The sequence below is a fragment of the Mangifera indica genome, chromosome 20, assembly GCF_011075055.1.
Source record: "Mangifera indica cultivar Alphonso chromosome 20, CATAS_Mindica_2.1, whole genome shotgun sequence".
NCBI lineage: Eukaryota > Viridiplantae > Streptophyta > Magnoliopsida > Sapindales > Anacardiaceae > Mangifera > Mangifera indica.
The window spans coordinates 541,285-555,142 of record NC_058156.1 but is presented as its reverse complement, the minus strand read 5'-3'; the positions used below and the strand labels follow the sequence as shown (position 1 = coordinate 555,142).

Below are 13,858 nucleotides of genomic sequence, written 5' to 3'. Positions count from 1 at the left end.
TAGTTATATGAATAATCAATGATGTTTTTATATTAATTTCAAGGGAATATTATGATGAGGGTTTTCAAGGAAAGACTGTTTGATTCATAAAGTTCATAATATATATATATTATTATATGATAAATAAGTAGCTCACAAGGGAGGTCTCCTGAGACAGTAGGGAGAGACCTCTGTCACATTCTGTCAATGTTCATCCTTCTGTCTTTCAATAAATTTAATATTCAAATGTACAACATCTACCAGATTACAGAGGGAGAGTGGACCTCTCTATAAATCACTAGAATACATCACCTTACAACATACATAAACCCAATTTAATACCATGTTTTTTAGCTAGTGTTGTATAGTGGTGACCCGTATCTTGCAAAAAGGTTATTTGAATTCAAGATATTCGGATTTCAGAAGATCAATTTTTAATAAGATTTGTAGTGGTAGTGAAAGGATTAAGCTAAAACCTCACAGTATGAAATTTTTTTAATAATAAAATTATATATACCCATTTTGAGTACATAAACTAGTACGTATTTGATATATATCATTGAATGATTCAGTGATTTTAAATTAAAGATAAAATAACACATCATATATGTACTCATATATACATAAAAGTGGGTACACATAATATTATTCTTTTTTTTAATACACTTGAGCAAAGGCAGTGGTTACGGCTTTGTCTACTTGTTTAAACAAAGCGGGTATAATATATGGAATGGACCAACATGTTGTACAAATTGTAGTGAAAATGAGATCAGCAAGGACAGATATCAATTGTTATCCATCGTTTGTCCGGTGTTTTTCCCATATCAAAATTTTCATACAAATACTTGTGTTCATGTGTTGAGTATTTATGCATTTCTGCTTATTCGCTTTCTTCTTCAGTCCGGAATTTGTGGGACATATTGCAACTTGGCATTAGTCCTGTGGTACAATTTTATACAACAAAAAGACCACCCACATGGAGAGTTTTGTGCTGGTGGGACAATTGGGTATAAATTATACAGTCCAAATTGGGTTAATATGCAGCATTTTGTTTTCATTGCCGTTAAAATATGAAGACATCAAAATCTTCATCCATTTTTGTTCTTGAATGGACTGTCCAGATCTGGTTGATGCTTTCTTTCTGAGCTTGTAATGTAGCCCTATCTAACAAGTCATCCATCAATCAACGGTCTTGATCAATTTGAGGGCAGTTAAGAGACAAAAAGGAACTTAGGTTCTTCTTTTAAAAAAATATATATTTATTTGAAAGTGAAAGAAGAGATTTTGATATATTATAACCCAGAGCTGTTTTTCTGTTAATTTTGACAACTTATTTTAAACTTCTTTTCCTTTTATTATCTAAATGATCGTATGCCTCCATGTAAGCTTTTATCTAATTGTGTTGCATGCATTAGCCTTTTTATTCATTCTTCATATTTATCTCTCAACACATTTCTCATATTTCTTATGTGAGATCAACCTACTCTTTGGTCAAACACATGAAAACCATACTAAAAATACGGTTAGTTTCACAATCTATATGTAACGGCTAAACACATCACCTAAACACTGGTTAATTCAAAGTGCGAGTAAAATCTCTTTCACCAAGATACAACTAAAAGGAATAATTCACTTGATCACATTCCAACTTTTTCTCTTACATATATGGGATAACCGATTGTGACATTATTATATCTAATTTCATTGAGATAATCTAATTTGTAACTTTTATTTTAGATTATTAAATTTAATGTACTAAGTTATAGTTATATCTCTAATGTATTTTGCTCAATTAACTATTTCTTTCAACTAACAGGAATTGACTGATAACATTTACAATTACATTGTCGAAGTTTAAACAAAATATTTAATAACATAACAGTGAATATAAATTTACGAATTGTGGGTTAAACTACTTTAAAAACATTTTTGCTTTCATTTTTTCTTGCACTAAATTGTACGTTACAGTTTGGTATACCTCTCATTTGGTTCAAATTTTTGCATCAACAAGATCATTCAAAAAATGAGGAATATTGAATTGCATAAAAAGAAAAAATGAAAATGACATATAATATAATTTACAATATTCTGTTTTATTCCTTATAATATGATCTCTTTTGACCCTAGTTTTAAATTTTATATTGGCACATATGAGACATTGCAATAGTGAGGTCAAAGTGTTGATGATGTAGAAGAATAAGTAGGGTTTATTTTTAGCGGTGGATTTAATAGAAGCCGAGTCAAACTCTGATCAAATCCATCACACCCAATTTGAGTTCGAGTTTGAATTCATTCGATATGTTGCACAATATCACCAAAAGGCCTCTAGTGAGATGAATAATATTGTCAAAGGGTGATTAGTATTACTAACGGGATAAATAATGTCATTAAATGATCAAATGAGTTGATCTCGATCTAAACTACTGAGTTAAAACTCTATAATGAAATTTGCTCGTTGAAACCAATTAATAGATTTGAGCATAGTAATCCCGATGGTACGTTTGCAAGCTTTCGGCAGGAGGCTTTTAATCCTTCTAATAATGGTAACAATTAAATATTAAGAAGAGAAAGTTAGAAATGTTTAGGGTGGAATATATGTCCTTTTGTTTCAAGAATCTGAATCAGCTGAGTCAGTCTTGTATTTTGTATGGTAAGAATATCAGGAATAACCAGCATCAATTCAAACTATCATTTTCGAAAACGAGTCTAATAATTCCTTACTACCTTTGTTTGTTCGCAAGTCAATTCTATTGCCTTCAAATACTGTTGTACCTATACATAGACAATTACTTAACATTAATTATACCAATAAAACTATATGTATATAGTTTTTAATATATAATTAAATATACAAAAAAAATATGTCATAGTGTGATTTAGTCACATGATGACACATCTATATACTCGATTGTGTACTCAAAATTGTATACATAAAATTGTTTAAATTTTATATTTATCAAAAGTCTTCCAAATTAGAAAAAAGTTAAACGACATGTAACAGACATTTCAATCTTATTGGTTCATTAAGTGTGTTATGAGTTTTGAAATTATCTGAATCGTGATACATTTATGAGTTTAGGGAGTTGTTCTTTTATTAATCTTTTATATAAATTAGGGTTTTTTGTATAGAGTGGAATCCAATATATAATTTTACCTTAGTTAAAATTCTTAAATCCCGCATGATGTATGGAACTCCATTTCCAAACTTTCTAGTTTGCTTATTCTACTTGGAACAAGCTCATTTCCATTCTTATTATATTTCTTGTAAATTGACATGCTTTGAACAACCGTGTTTCTCCCTAGAATGGCCCGTTCTCTCTAAATGTGTGGAAAACTCTATTCTTTTACTTCGTTGTCTAGAACGCCCATTCACTATCCTGGAATTTAAGTTGATGCATTGAGTCACTATTATTAAACAAAGTGGACTTGCTGTTGTGAATTCAATCATAGAATTGACCTTATGAGAGCAAATTTATTGGGACACCAATACGTAAGGCTCTGCGATTCACTTTCAGATTTTGGGTTTCTGGTCACTGAAAGAAGGAATGGGATGCAAGAAAGAAGAAGGTAGGGCCAGCAACTAATAATGAAACAAAAGAAAGAAAGAAAACAACCTGAAGTAAGATCAAAGTGTTGGACAAGTGATGATTAAGTTACAGAAGAAGAAGAGCAGTAGTAGTACGTAGTGCGCATGTTGGAAGATTTTAGTCCTCAGAAGCGAGTGGCTTGAACGCATATTTGTAGCAACCAAAGACGACATTTCTTCACGCGGGCATGAAAAAACCTAGCGAGAATCTGTGCTGCACAGGTGGGCTCCTTCTTAATCTCTTGAATTGTATGGTCCTAATCTATCCCGGCTTAGGAGTAGATTCAATATGAGAATGGTCAACTTAAAAATCAAGTTGGTGTACAATGTCATTGGAGGATTACGGATAGAATAAACATTTTTGATATCCTAAACCTTAAACCCTAAAGCAATGTTATTAGGTAAACAAACAATTCGATCTTGAAGCTAAAGTTCCTTCGGCTTGCTTAATTTAGATCTACCCTTACATGAGTCATTACATTCTCATTTGTCACAATTGTTTCTTTCTATCATTAACTCTTTCTACATTAACAATAATCATAAGTGGATTCTAAAGGTTAACAAAACTGGTAAAATATTAAAACTTCTATAGAGAAGATTTGGATTCAAATCTCTGTCAAGCGTGTGAAACTCTGACTTACTAGGTATACTGGTTGTAGGTTCAATCACTGTGTCCTAAATTTACTTGTCCAACTAATCTAAACAAGTTCCCCAGTTACAAAAATAATAATAATAATCATAAGTGAAAATATAATTGACATGATCTATAGCAACAAGGAAAATATAATTCTTAGACATTACAATGAAGGCATTCAGCCATTTCAGTGATGAAGATAATAATTTTAATTGTTGTTCATATTTCTTATATGCTAGGATTGTACTTCGATCTTTCTCTCAAATTGAAGTACACAAAAAGTTAGCCCTACAACATTTTGAACAAATTCAAATTAATGATATCAAGACACTAAAAGAAGTTACTGCAAATCTTAGAGAACAAAGACCTCAAGGGTCTGCCTAAGTGGTGAAAGGTCAAGGGTTATTTGCAAACTTCAAGATTCGGCTGACCCTAGCATAATGTACCATAATAAAATTTACCTCTTAATTTGTCTAGTCCGTAATTCCAAATATAGGTGGCTACAAGCCCCCGGGGTTTTACTGCAAGGGTTCCTCGGGTTAACCAAAAAAAATCTTAGAGAACAAATAATACGAAAGCTACTGTTGTATTATATCAAGATTCGAATATTGGATTAAAAGAAATAACTCTTAAAGTTTTCTGTAATTCATTCAGTATCCAAAAAACAATATTGTTCTTAGGGTTATATATATAGTTTTTAATTCAATGATTTTATAATCGAACCAAACATTAAGCCAGTAGAAACGATAATCTAGTTCAATCTGACCAATGATTAAACTAATTATTTATTTAAAAATAATATTCAAAATGATTTTGTATAATTTATCATTAAATATTTGACCTAAAATATTTTGGATTAAAATAAACTTAGTTTGATACTATACATATTCAAATTGATAAATGAGGTCTTGGGTTTAATTAATAATGAATTTTTTATAATTTTTTTATTTTTTATGTTAATCGGGTCAAACCTGGTTTTTTATCTGGTCTAATTGGATGATTCAAACTATTTAATATGATCCAAAATGGTTTAACTCCAAAAATGATTTTCAAAAAAACCAAAACTGTTTTGGCTTGTAGGTTCCAGTTCAACCAATCGAATCGATCAGTTTGGTCAGGTTTTCAAAACCATGTTTTCAAAAACTTACCCTAAAACTCTATCTAAAATATAAAATAAAATAAAATTAAAACAAATTTGCAAAATTACAAAAACACCTCTAAGATATAAAGAAAAGCAGATCGACTCTAAATACGTGTAAAAGTCCTCCAATCCAAAGATAATATGAAGAGAGACACTTGGTAGTTCCCGTGATCTCCTCGATATATCATTATTCCAGTTTCATGATATTATGAGATCATTTTACATCTCTATCCCGTATCTTTACGAGATAATTATCACTTTCTAATTATGCATTCAACCCTATCTCTAATATAGAAGGAAAGAACGACAATGTATAATCAGTATCCTTACCCTATCAAATTTATGTAGAAAAAAGTAATGGACAGGGATGAAGTCATTGTATATGACAACCTTTTGCTTAATCTGTCCTGTCCTTAATATGTAACTTTTATTCCAAAATACTGCATTTCTTTCTATATTTCTCTCTGGTCTCTCCTATGGCGTACACACCTGTTGAAATTATTCTTCAAGTTAATAAAGCTTGCACGTAAATCTTTTGATATTATAAAATTCTGTGCTGTGGATCACAAGAAGTTTCTTCGAGACATTGGCCAGCATTGTGATTGGATGATTGAGTAAATACTTTCAACAAGGGACAACTCAAATGAAAGCTACTGTTTTGTGTTTATACATGCAAGCATCATTTTTATCTTAATTAATTTTCTACTAAATATAAATAAATAATAAGAAATTGTGAAGGAGAGAAAGACTCATTCATGTATTATTGGTAGAATGTAAAACAAAACACCGTCAGTTTTCATGTTATACTTTTCACACCATTATTGAACACACACATATTTTCGCTTGCTTACTGTAATTTTGTCAAGAGCTTCTTTGTTTGGTAGCTTGTGGTACCTAACCCTAGTTGTTGGTGATGCTGAAAGGATGAATACTATCGACGGTTTTAGTACGAAGATTTCCGATTGGGCATTCTAATACGACCAAACCAAAATAGTCGTTTTCTAGCTTTATGGAGTTATAGAAAATCTTAAGACGTGTTTGGTTACTGGTATACAAAAATTACTCTAATAATTTATTTTTAATTATTGATGTTGTTTTATTTAATTTGTAAGTAATAAAAGATTTCAATAATATTTTATTATCAATAGTATAAAGATTAATCTGATTACCATTTTTATTTTAGGTATTAAAGATTACCAAAGTAATCTTAATTTTATTATAATTTTATTCATACTTATTAATTTTGTAGATAAAAATAACTTCATTTTCAATCAATATAATAAATAATATGAAAAATATTTTAAAATATTTTCGATCATACGATTTTTTGTTCTTTCTAACCCTATTTGTGATGTAAGGCCCACATGATAAATAGTATCAATGGTGTCAAAATGCAATAATTTTCATTTTTGACCTTTTTATATTTTTATGGGTGTTTATAAATTTTTGGACGTTTTGTTTCATAGGGGTGTTTTTGTAATTTTATTTTAATTCTTTTTTCCTTTTATTTTTGGAGTACAAAGTTAAGAAAAAACTATTTAGATGTTTTATCAGCCTTAAAAAAAATATTTTTTTATTTAATTACTGAATCAATTATAAAAAACCTTAAGGGTTATTTCTTTTTATCCAATATCTAAATCTAGACACAATTCGATAGTGATCATCGTATCATTTGCTCTTTTTGATTTCTAGTCATCTCTTTTAGCGTTTCAATACCGATTAGGGTTCTCTTTATAATTGAGTTTTAAGAAGTTGAAAGATATACAATAAGACAAGCTTGATCACACTAGGTAAAACATGATTAACAAATTTAATATTAATTAGCTTATTATATTTATTTTAGTCAAGAAATTATGTTGAAACATTAATTTAAATATATCAAAGTCCTAAGTATTAGGTAAATCTAGGTTTAAAAAAAAGTTGAATTAGAGACATAAATAAATATAAAATGTTGACATTTTCTCCTAATTTCTTTGTGTCTAACAATTAAACATATATTAATATTAATTATCGCAAAGTGGAATACATATTATAAATTGTGGTGTGTTGACTACTTTGTCTAAAAGATGCAACGCATATGATTTCGTAATTGGTTTGGACTAATCTCATGAAGAACATTTTAGAAGTTTTGCTTAATAATAAAAATCTTAGAACACAAATTCATAATGGAAGAGGTTATACTTCAATGGATATAGCTCGGTTTTAGGTGAACTAAGATAAATCATATGTTATTTCTCTTTACAATTCATTTGTTTGTCGATTCCACACAATTTCTTGTTCATTCAGACGACGTACCATCAAACTTCGTAAATAGACTTATCATTTCATTATTAATACTTGTTTGTCAATGACCTAACTTTTTAGCAATCCCTGGGAATAAAGAGATCATACTCACAAATTTGTGTGGTTGACACTCAACTATTTATTGCTGATTGGAATTAAGGGATTTCTCTCAGCGTGTTTACTTATAATACGACCATGAATACTTGGCTAAGAAGTCAGGATTATGGCTTGACTCAATTATTGTCGAACTAATTTTTAGTTTGGTGTTATCTGATTTGGTAAGTTTGTCATATCAAAGTTTAACCAAAATTTTTTAATTGAATTCAGGTCAATCATACTAATCTAGAGCTTGAGCTTGAACTTAACTCTCCAAATCTTGAGCTCATCAAACTTGATCTTGAGATAAGAGTTTGATATATATCCGATCAAGCTGTATTTGAACCCTACTCATAACTTTGCTTGAGGCCAAATTTTTGTCCCTACCCAAGCCCATTAGCTGTAAGGGTGCAGGTAAAAACATGAAAGTTCCAAGCACTTCCTTCTGAACAAGACAATTTTTGTTTGTGTTTATACAACAGTGACAGAAAAAAATACAAAGAAAAGAAAGAAATTGTGGTACTATTTATTCTTTCAATAAACAGCCTGCAGTAAGAGGAGGCAGCTTATAAGTTCTGACAATCATCTAGTGTTGTTGAATCTAAGATTGATTCGATCCAAATTGAACTTAAATAATAATCAATTCGAGCTCAACTTAAGTTTGGAAAAACCAATTTGAGTTTAAATTCAAATTGACTCGAAAGTTAAATAATAACACTAAAAAAAAATTCAATGCAATGACACATCGATGAATTCTCAAACCCGATTAAATTTGAATACACCCTAATTAATTATTACTGGCTTCTAGGTGGGCATTAATGTAAGTCTTTAACAAAATTGATGGGCTCCTTCCATTTACAATTTGTATCTGGGCCATGAGTCAGATAACGAGGCAACTCAACCCTTTTTTCAAACCGATTTAATTGTGGGTCAAGTTCAAAGAACACCTTCAATCTGGCAACTATGTTCAATCGAAAGGTGGCGGTGGATCAGGCTGGGCAGCCCACAGGTCAGACCTCAAGCTTACATAATAACAGATTTTATAGATCGGGCCAGCCCTTACAATACCAGATCGGCCCGAAATTTAAAGAAATAATCCTTTAAATTATGCTTTTTAAACTATTTTTCAATTATTAAACCCAATAATAATATTTTTAATATTTTATTAATAATTTTTCATTTATAATGGATAAATATTATAATTATATTATAAAAAATATTATAACATAATATAAATTAATTAATTTACATCTTGTATAATTATAAAAATAAATATAATATATATATATATAATCTATCAACTCATTTGTAATATCAAGATTTTTGAATTTTTTTAAAATATCTTCAACAATCAAATTTTGTAATTTCAATTCAGTTTTGATCAATACTTTACACATATAATTGTCTCTACCATGTGTGTAATAATAAATAAATAGAAAAAAATTTAAATAAGGAATCTACTTTGTGGCAGAATTCTGTCACACAGCAGAAGCGGGAGGGCAGAAGCCGTTGGCTTCTACCCTCGTTTAATTTTTTTTAATATATGGATACAGTAACAGGCCGGCCCATGAGCCTGTTGTCCTGGCCCATGACTCGACTCTTACAACTTTTGGGATGAGCCCACCTTGCGATAGTACCAAGTCAGACTTTATCATATCAAGCTTTTTTGTTAGGCTTCGAACCAGCATGACTCATTTGACATCTCTAGTTCAATCAATGGTCTGTGCTGTTACCAGGACAAAGTGAATAACGATAAATTTGAATCAACCCAACTCAAACAATGGCAAATTTGAGTTTGGTTCAAACTTAAAACAGTTAGCTTAGGATCAAGCTTAGGTCTATCATTTAGTGATTAATAATGCTAAAAAAATATAAAAGGAAAAAAAGAATAATCAATGAAAAAGAAAAATAATCGTCAAAGAGAAAGAAAAAGAACTATCGGATAAAAAAAAATTGTTGATAAGACGAAAATGAAAAGTCAATAGAGAAAGAAAGTCATCATTTGAAAAGAAGAAAAGTCAAAGGAGAAAAGAAGAAGAATTGCTTGCAAGTTGAGCTTTATTCAATCGTCTATGCTTCAATCATGACAAAACAAGTAGGGATAAATTCAAATCGAGTCAAACTTGAATAAGAGTCAACTCGAATTTAATTCAAAGCCAAAACAATCAACTTGGATCCATCAATTAGTAAACAGTAATGTTTATAAAAAATCTTCTAAGAAAAAGTAAAATCATATGAGAAGAAAGAAAAATTTTGGCAAAGAATAAGAGTGTAAGAGAAGAAATAGAAAAATTGTTGGAGAAACAAGCTCTAGTGCAATGACAACGTTGAAGAAAAGTCACCATAAAAGAAGAAAAATTGTGGACGAAACAAAAATGAATGTCAACAAAGAAGAAGAAGAGTTGTTAAAATGGAAGCTTTGTTCAATGGCCTTTGCTTCTACCAAGATAAAGCAAAAAATGATGGATTCAAGTCGAACCAACATCAAACAATAGCCAACTTGAGTTTGATTCAAAGAAGTGAATGAACAATAATGCCCAAAAAAAAAATCTTCAAAATAAAAAAAGAAAATCACTACAAAAAATAAAAAAAATCATTAAAATAGAATAAGTGAAAAAGAAGAAAAAAAGAAAATTTATTAGTAAAATGAGTTCTTGTGCGACAACAATAGCAAGCCCTCGAGCTTTAACTAAGTTAGAGTTTCAACTCAAATTCGATTCATATGAATTGATCATAAATTCAAGTTCAAACTAATTTGGCTAACAGCCACCCCTAAATTGGAATAATATGGAAGTTGGGATTACTAAGAAAGAAGGTGGGTCAAATAACAACGCCCCAACATCTCTCTCAGGTATTGTTTTTTTCCTCAGAACTTGAACGGTCTGCTTGCATCTAAGTATCCATCACGTTCTGCAAAAGACAAATGGTCAGCAAACACGTTTTCAGACAAGTTGTGATGCCTTTTTTATTCTACAGGTTTTGCTCGTGCTAGTTTCTGGGAAGAAAATGTTTTCCAAGTTTGTGGTAACCTGAGCATTCTAAGTTCCATTAGTCAATGGTGGCTTGTTTACCTACCCCTGTTGTTTCGTTCTCCGCTGTCAGTCAACTCGTGCACATTCCACCACCAAATTCCATTGATACGTCCTGTATAGTGGCCAGTTATGACACGAATTTTGTAAAAAGTTATCTAATTTTAGAAAATACAGGTTTAAGATATAAATTTTCAAAGAGGTTAATTTATTGTGAATATACAACTTACAAATACATGTGTCAAGTATCTTATCGAAGAAAACCCGTGATCTTTTTTCTCTATTATGATATCAATAACAAGGGTTTCAATTTTTTCAAGTTAACGATTTGAAAATCCATTAATCAATTCTAATAACAGATTATAGAATTGATCATTTTTAGACTTTTCGATTCATAAATATGATCTTATACTTGTGAATAGAGAATTACACTTACAGAAATCTTTTTAGTCAATAACCCTAGATTAATCAATATAAAAATTGCATTAAAGGGTACATAACTATATCTGGGATTTAGTAAAGTACTTCATCCTATAATATTTTTTTACTTACGGTGAACTTTTCTTATTTTTTTGCTCATGGTTTCTTCCGTATTATGTTTTGCACATGAACCCGGTTCATTAAATTCCCTTCAAGTGTCTTAAATAATCACCACATGAAGATGAAACAAACGGGTCCCCACCCAAGTTTGCACCACAAAAAATACATAAAATTCTGATAGTACAATAATTAACAGTTATTTGAATATTCGTTGGAGATGATTTCCTGAGGCTCACAGGTTTCCCAGAGCTCCAAAATTTGCCAAAGTGTCATGAATCTACAAGCCTGGAGCTTTCAAAAGTTAATAAATAGTACCAAACTTAACCTGTTTCGCTTCCTTAACAATGGCCATCACTTTTTTCACATTTTCCCCGGCTCCATCTAAGCCTTTTCTTCCATCAAAGCCATGTAGTTTCAACTCAATCCAATGTTGTGAGACCAGTTCTACAGCTGAAACAGTTAAACTTTCTCAAAATGGGCATGTCAGTTTTCTGGAGAAAACTCTTTACAGGCCTCCGACTCCGACTAGTACTCCTCCTCCTCGGCCTCACCGGATAATCCTAGTAAGACATGGAGAGAGCGAAGGAAATGTCGATGAAAGTGCTTATACCAGAATTCCTGATCCAAAGATTGCACTCACAGAGAAAGGCAAGGCTCAGGCTCAAGAATGTGGAAGAAAAATCAGGGAGTTGATTGAGAAAGATGGAGCCGATGACTGGAAGGTTTATTTCTATGTGTCTCCATATAGAAGGACCCTGGAAACATTACAGTACTTGGGCCGTGCATTTGACCGCTCAAGAATTGCAGGCATGATTAAAGAACCTCGAATTCGAGAGCAGGATTTTGGTAAATAGATTTTTAAAGCAGTTTACTTGTGTGTGACTGTGGCTGCTTATTTTTCTGAACAATATTTGACAGATTTTCTCTCTTTAATGGTGTCTTGAAAAGGAAACTTTCAGGATAGGGAGAGAATGCGAGTTGAGAAAACTGTTCGCCGGCTTTATGGTCGTTTCTTTTACCGGTTTCCGAACGGCGAATCTGCAGCTGACGTTTATGACAGGATCACAGGTAACCGAACTATTAAAGGAACTGAATTTTCAAAGTATTTTATTAAAAGAAACCAACTTTCTCATTGAAGGTATGGAACAAAACAAAACAAACAATTTTAATTTATTTTTCACATTTAACAGGGAATAATAAAATTTTAATATATTCAATAGGAAGATATATAGAAATATTTGAAAGTTTAATCACTTTAAAAAGAAAAGAAAAAATTGAAACAATGTCTCTTTAATAAGAAAAAAGTGATAGTTTGATACCTTTTAGTGTTGTTATTGTAATTTTATGGAACCGTTTCTTCTTGTTCATGGATTATTGTTCTTCCTCTTCCAGATTGTAATACTAAGAACTAAAGATGTAAACAGGGTTTAGAGAAACACTTAAAGCGGCTATTGATAATGGAAGGTTTCAACCACCTGGAGAAAGAAGTCCAAACATGAACCTGGTAATTGTTTCCCACGGTCTCACATTACGTGTGTTTCTGATGAGGTGGTACAAATGGACAGTCGAGCAATTTGAGGGGCTTAACAATATAGGCAATGGAGAAATGATTGTTATGGAGAAAGGCTTTGGAGAAAGGTACGAACACTTCTCACTATGGTTGGATTCAATCCGAACAAAAGCTTGGATTATAATCATAATGCCCAATTCAAATTCAAGTTCATTCAAACTAGTACTTAATGCCACTAAAAGATCATTGATAGGGTGAATACAAACGAATTAATCTTAAATCAAGCTAGAACTAACTTAAAATCAATTTATTCAAAATGAGATGTTACTCAGATTGGATCCAACCTAATTCTCACTCACCATATTCATTTATATGGCTTTATTTGTAACTTTCATTTATGGCTCCTAATTGCAGGTACAGCTTATTAGTACATCACACTGAAGAAGAGCTAAGAGAGTTTGGACTGACAAATGAAATGTTAATGGATCAAGAATGGTATGAAACTATCTAATTTCATCAATTTCCAAGTGATTTCTCAGATATTATCCCTATTAATTAGGTTCTAACTTGAGGGTTTATGTTGGCCTATAATTCTAGGCAAAAATATGCAAAGCCCGGAGAAATAAACTATGATTGCCCATTGGTGAATTCTTTCTTCACTCACTTCGATGATGAAGATGGCTGCCAAGTTTGAGGGAAGATTTATAATTCGCCAATATATATAACACCATGAAAGACAACTCCTCACCAACATAATTCAACGGGTAAATAATACATATCCCAGAAAGCCATTAAAGGAATACGGCATCCAATCCAATGAAGCTATGCTATAAATGCTTGATGATGAAGTGAATACTAGTCCATGAAATGTAGAAAACTGAGTGGTGGGATAAAAAAATGCCGGCATAACAATGGCAAATATTCCTTTTCTCTTTCCTGTGTAATGAGGTGATGGAAAGAAAAATGAAAGCCATGAATCATTGATGATGTTATATTTACACAATTATGAAGGCAATGGGTCGCCCACATAGTAACTTGCATGAAGAGACTATGTATATAC

The 13,858-nt window shown here is 31.2% G+C and overlaps 1 protein-coding gene across 1 annotated transcript; it reads left to right on the top strand.

Annotated features, from left to right (window-relative positions):
* The first annotated feature begins 11,500 nt into the window (after nt 1-11,500).
* LOC123204166 (phosphoglycerate mutase-like protein AT74H) lies at nt 11,501-13,842 on the top strand. Its single transcript, XM_044620747.1, has 5 exons — nt 11,501-12,134; nt 12,237-12,356; nt 12,713-12,926; nt 13,213-13,293; nt 13,396-13,842. The coding sequence occupies exons 1-5, from the start codon at nt 11,633-11,635 to the stop codon at nt 13,490-13,492; spliced, it is 1,014 nt and encodes a 337-aa protein (XP_044476682.1). The 5' UTR covers nt 11,501-11,632; the 3' UTR covers nt 13,493-13,842.
* Nucleotides 13,843-13,858: the final 16 nt, after the last annotated feature.

Bases quoted from the DNA above. Each gene is read 5' to 3' on its own strand.
- LOC123204166 (XM_044620747.1), top strand. From the start codon at position 11,633: ATGGCCATCACTTTTTTCACATTTTCCCCGGCTCCATCTAAGCCTTTT. The intron at 12,135-12,236 runs GTAAATAGATTT...TGTCTTGAAAAG, and splicing joins AATTCGAGAGCAGGATTTTG to GAAACTTTCAGGATAGGGAG. The intron at 12,927-13,212 runs GTACGAACACTT...TCCTAATTGCAG, and splicing joins GAGAAAGGCTTTGGAGAAAG to GTACAGCTTATTAGTACATC.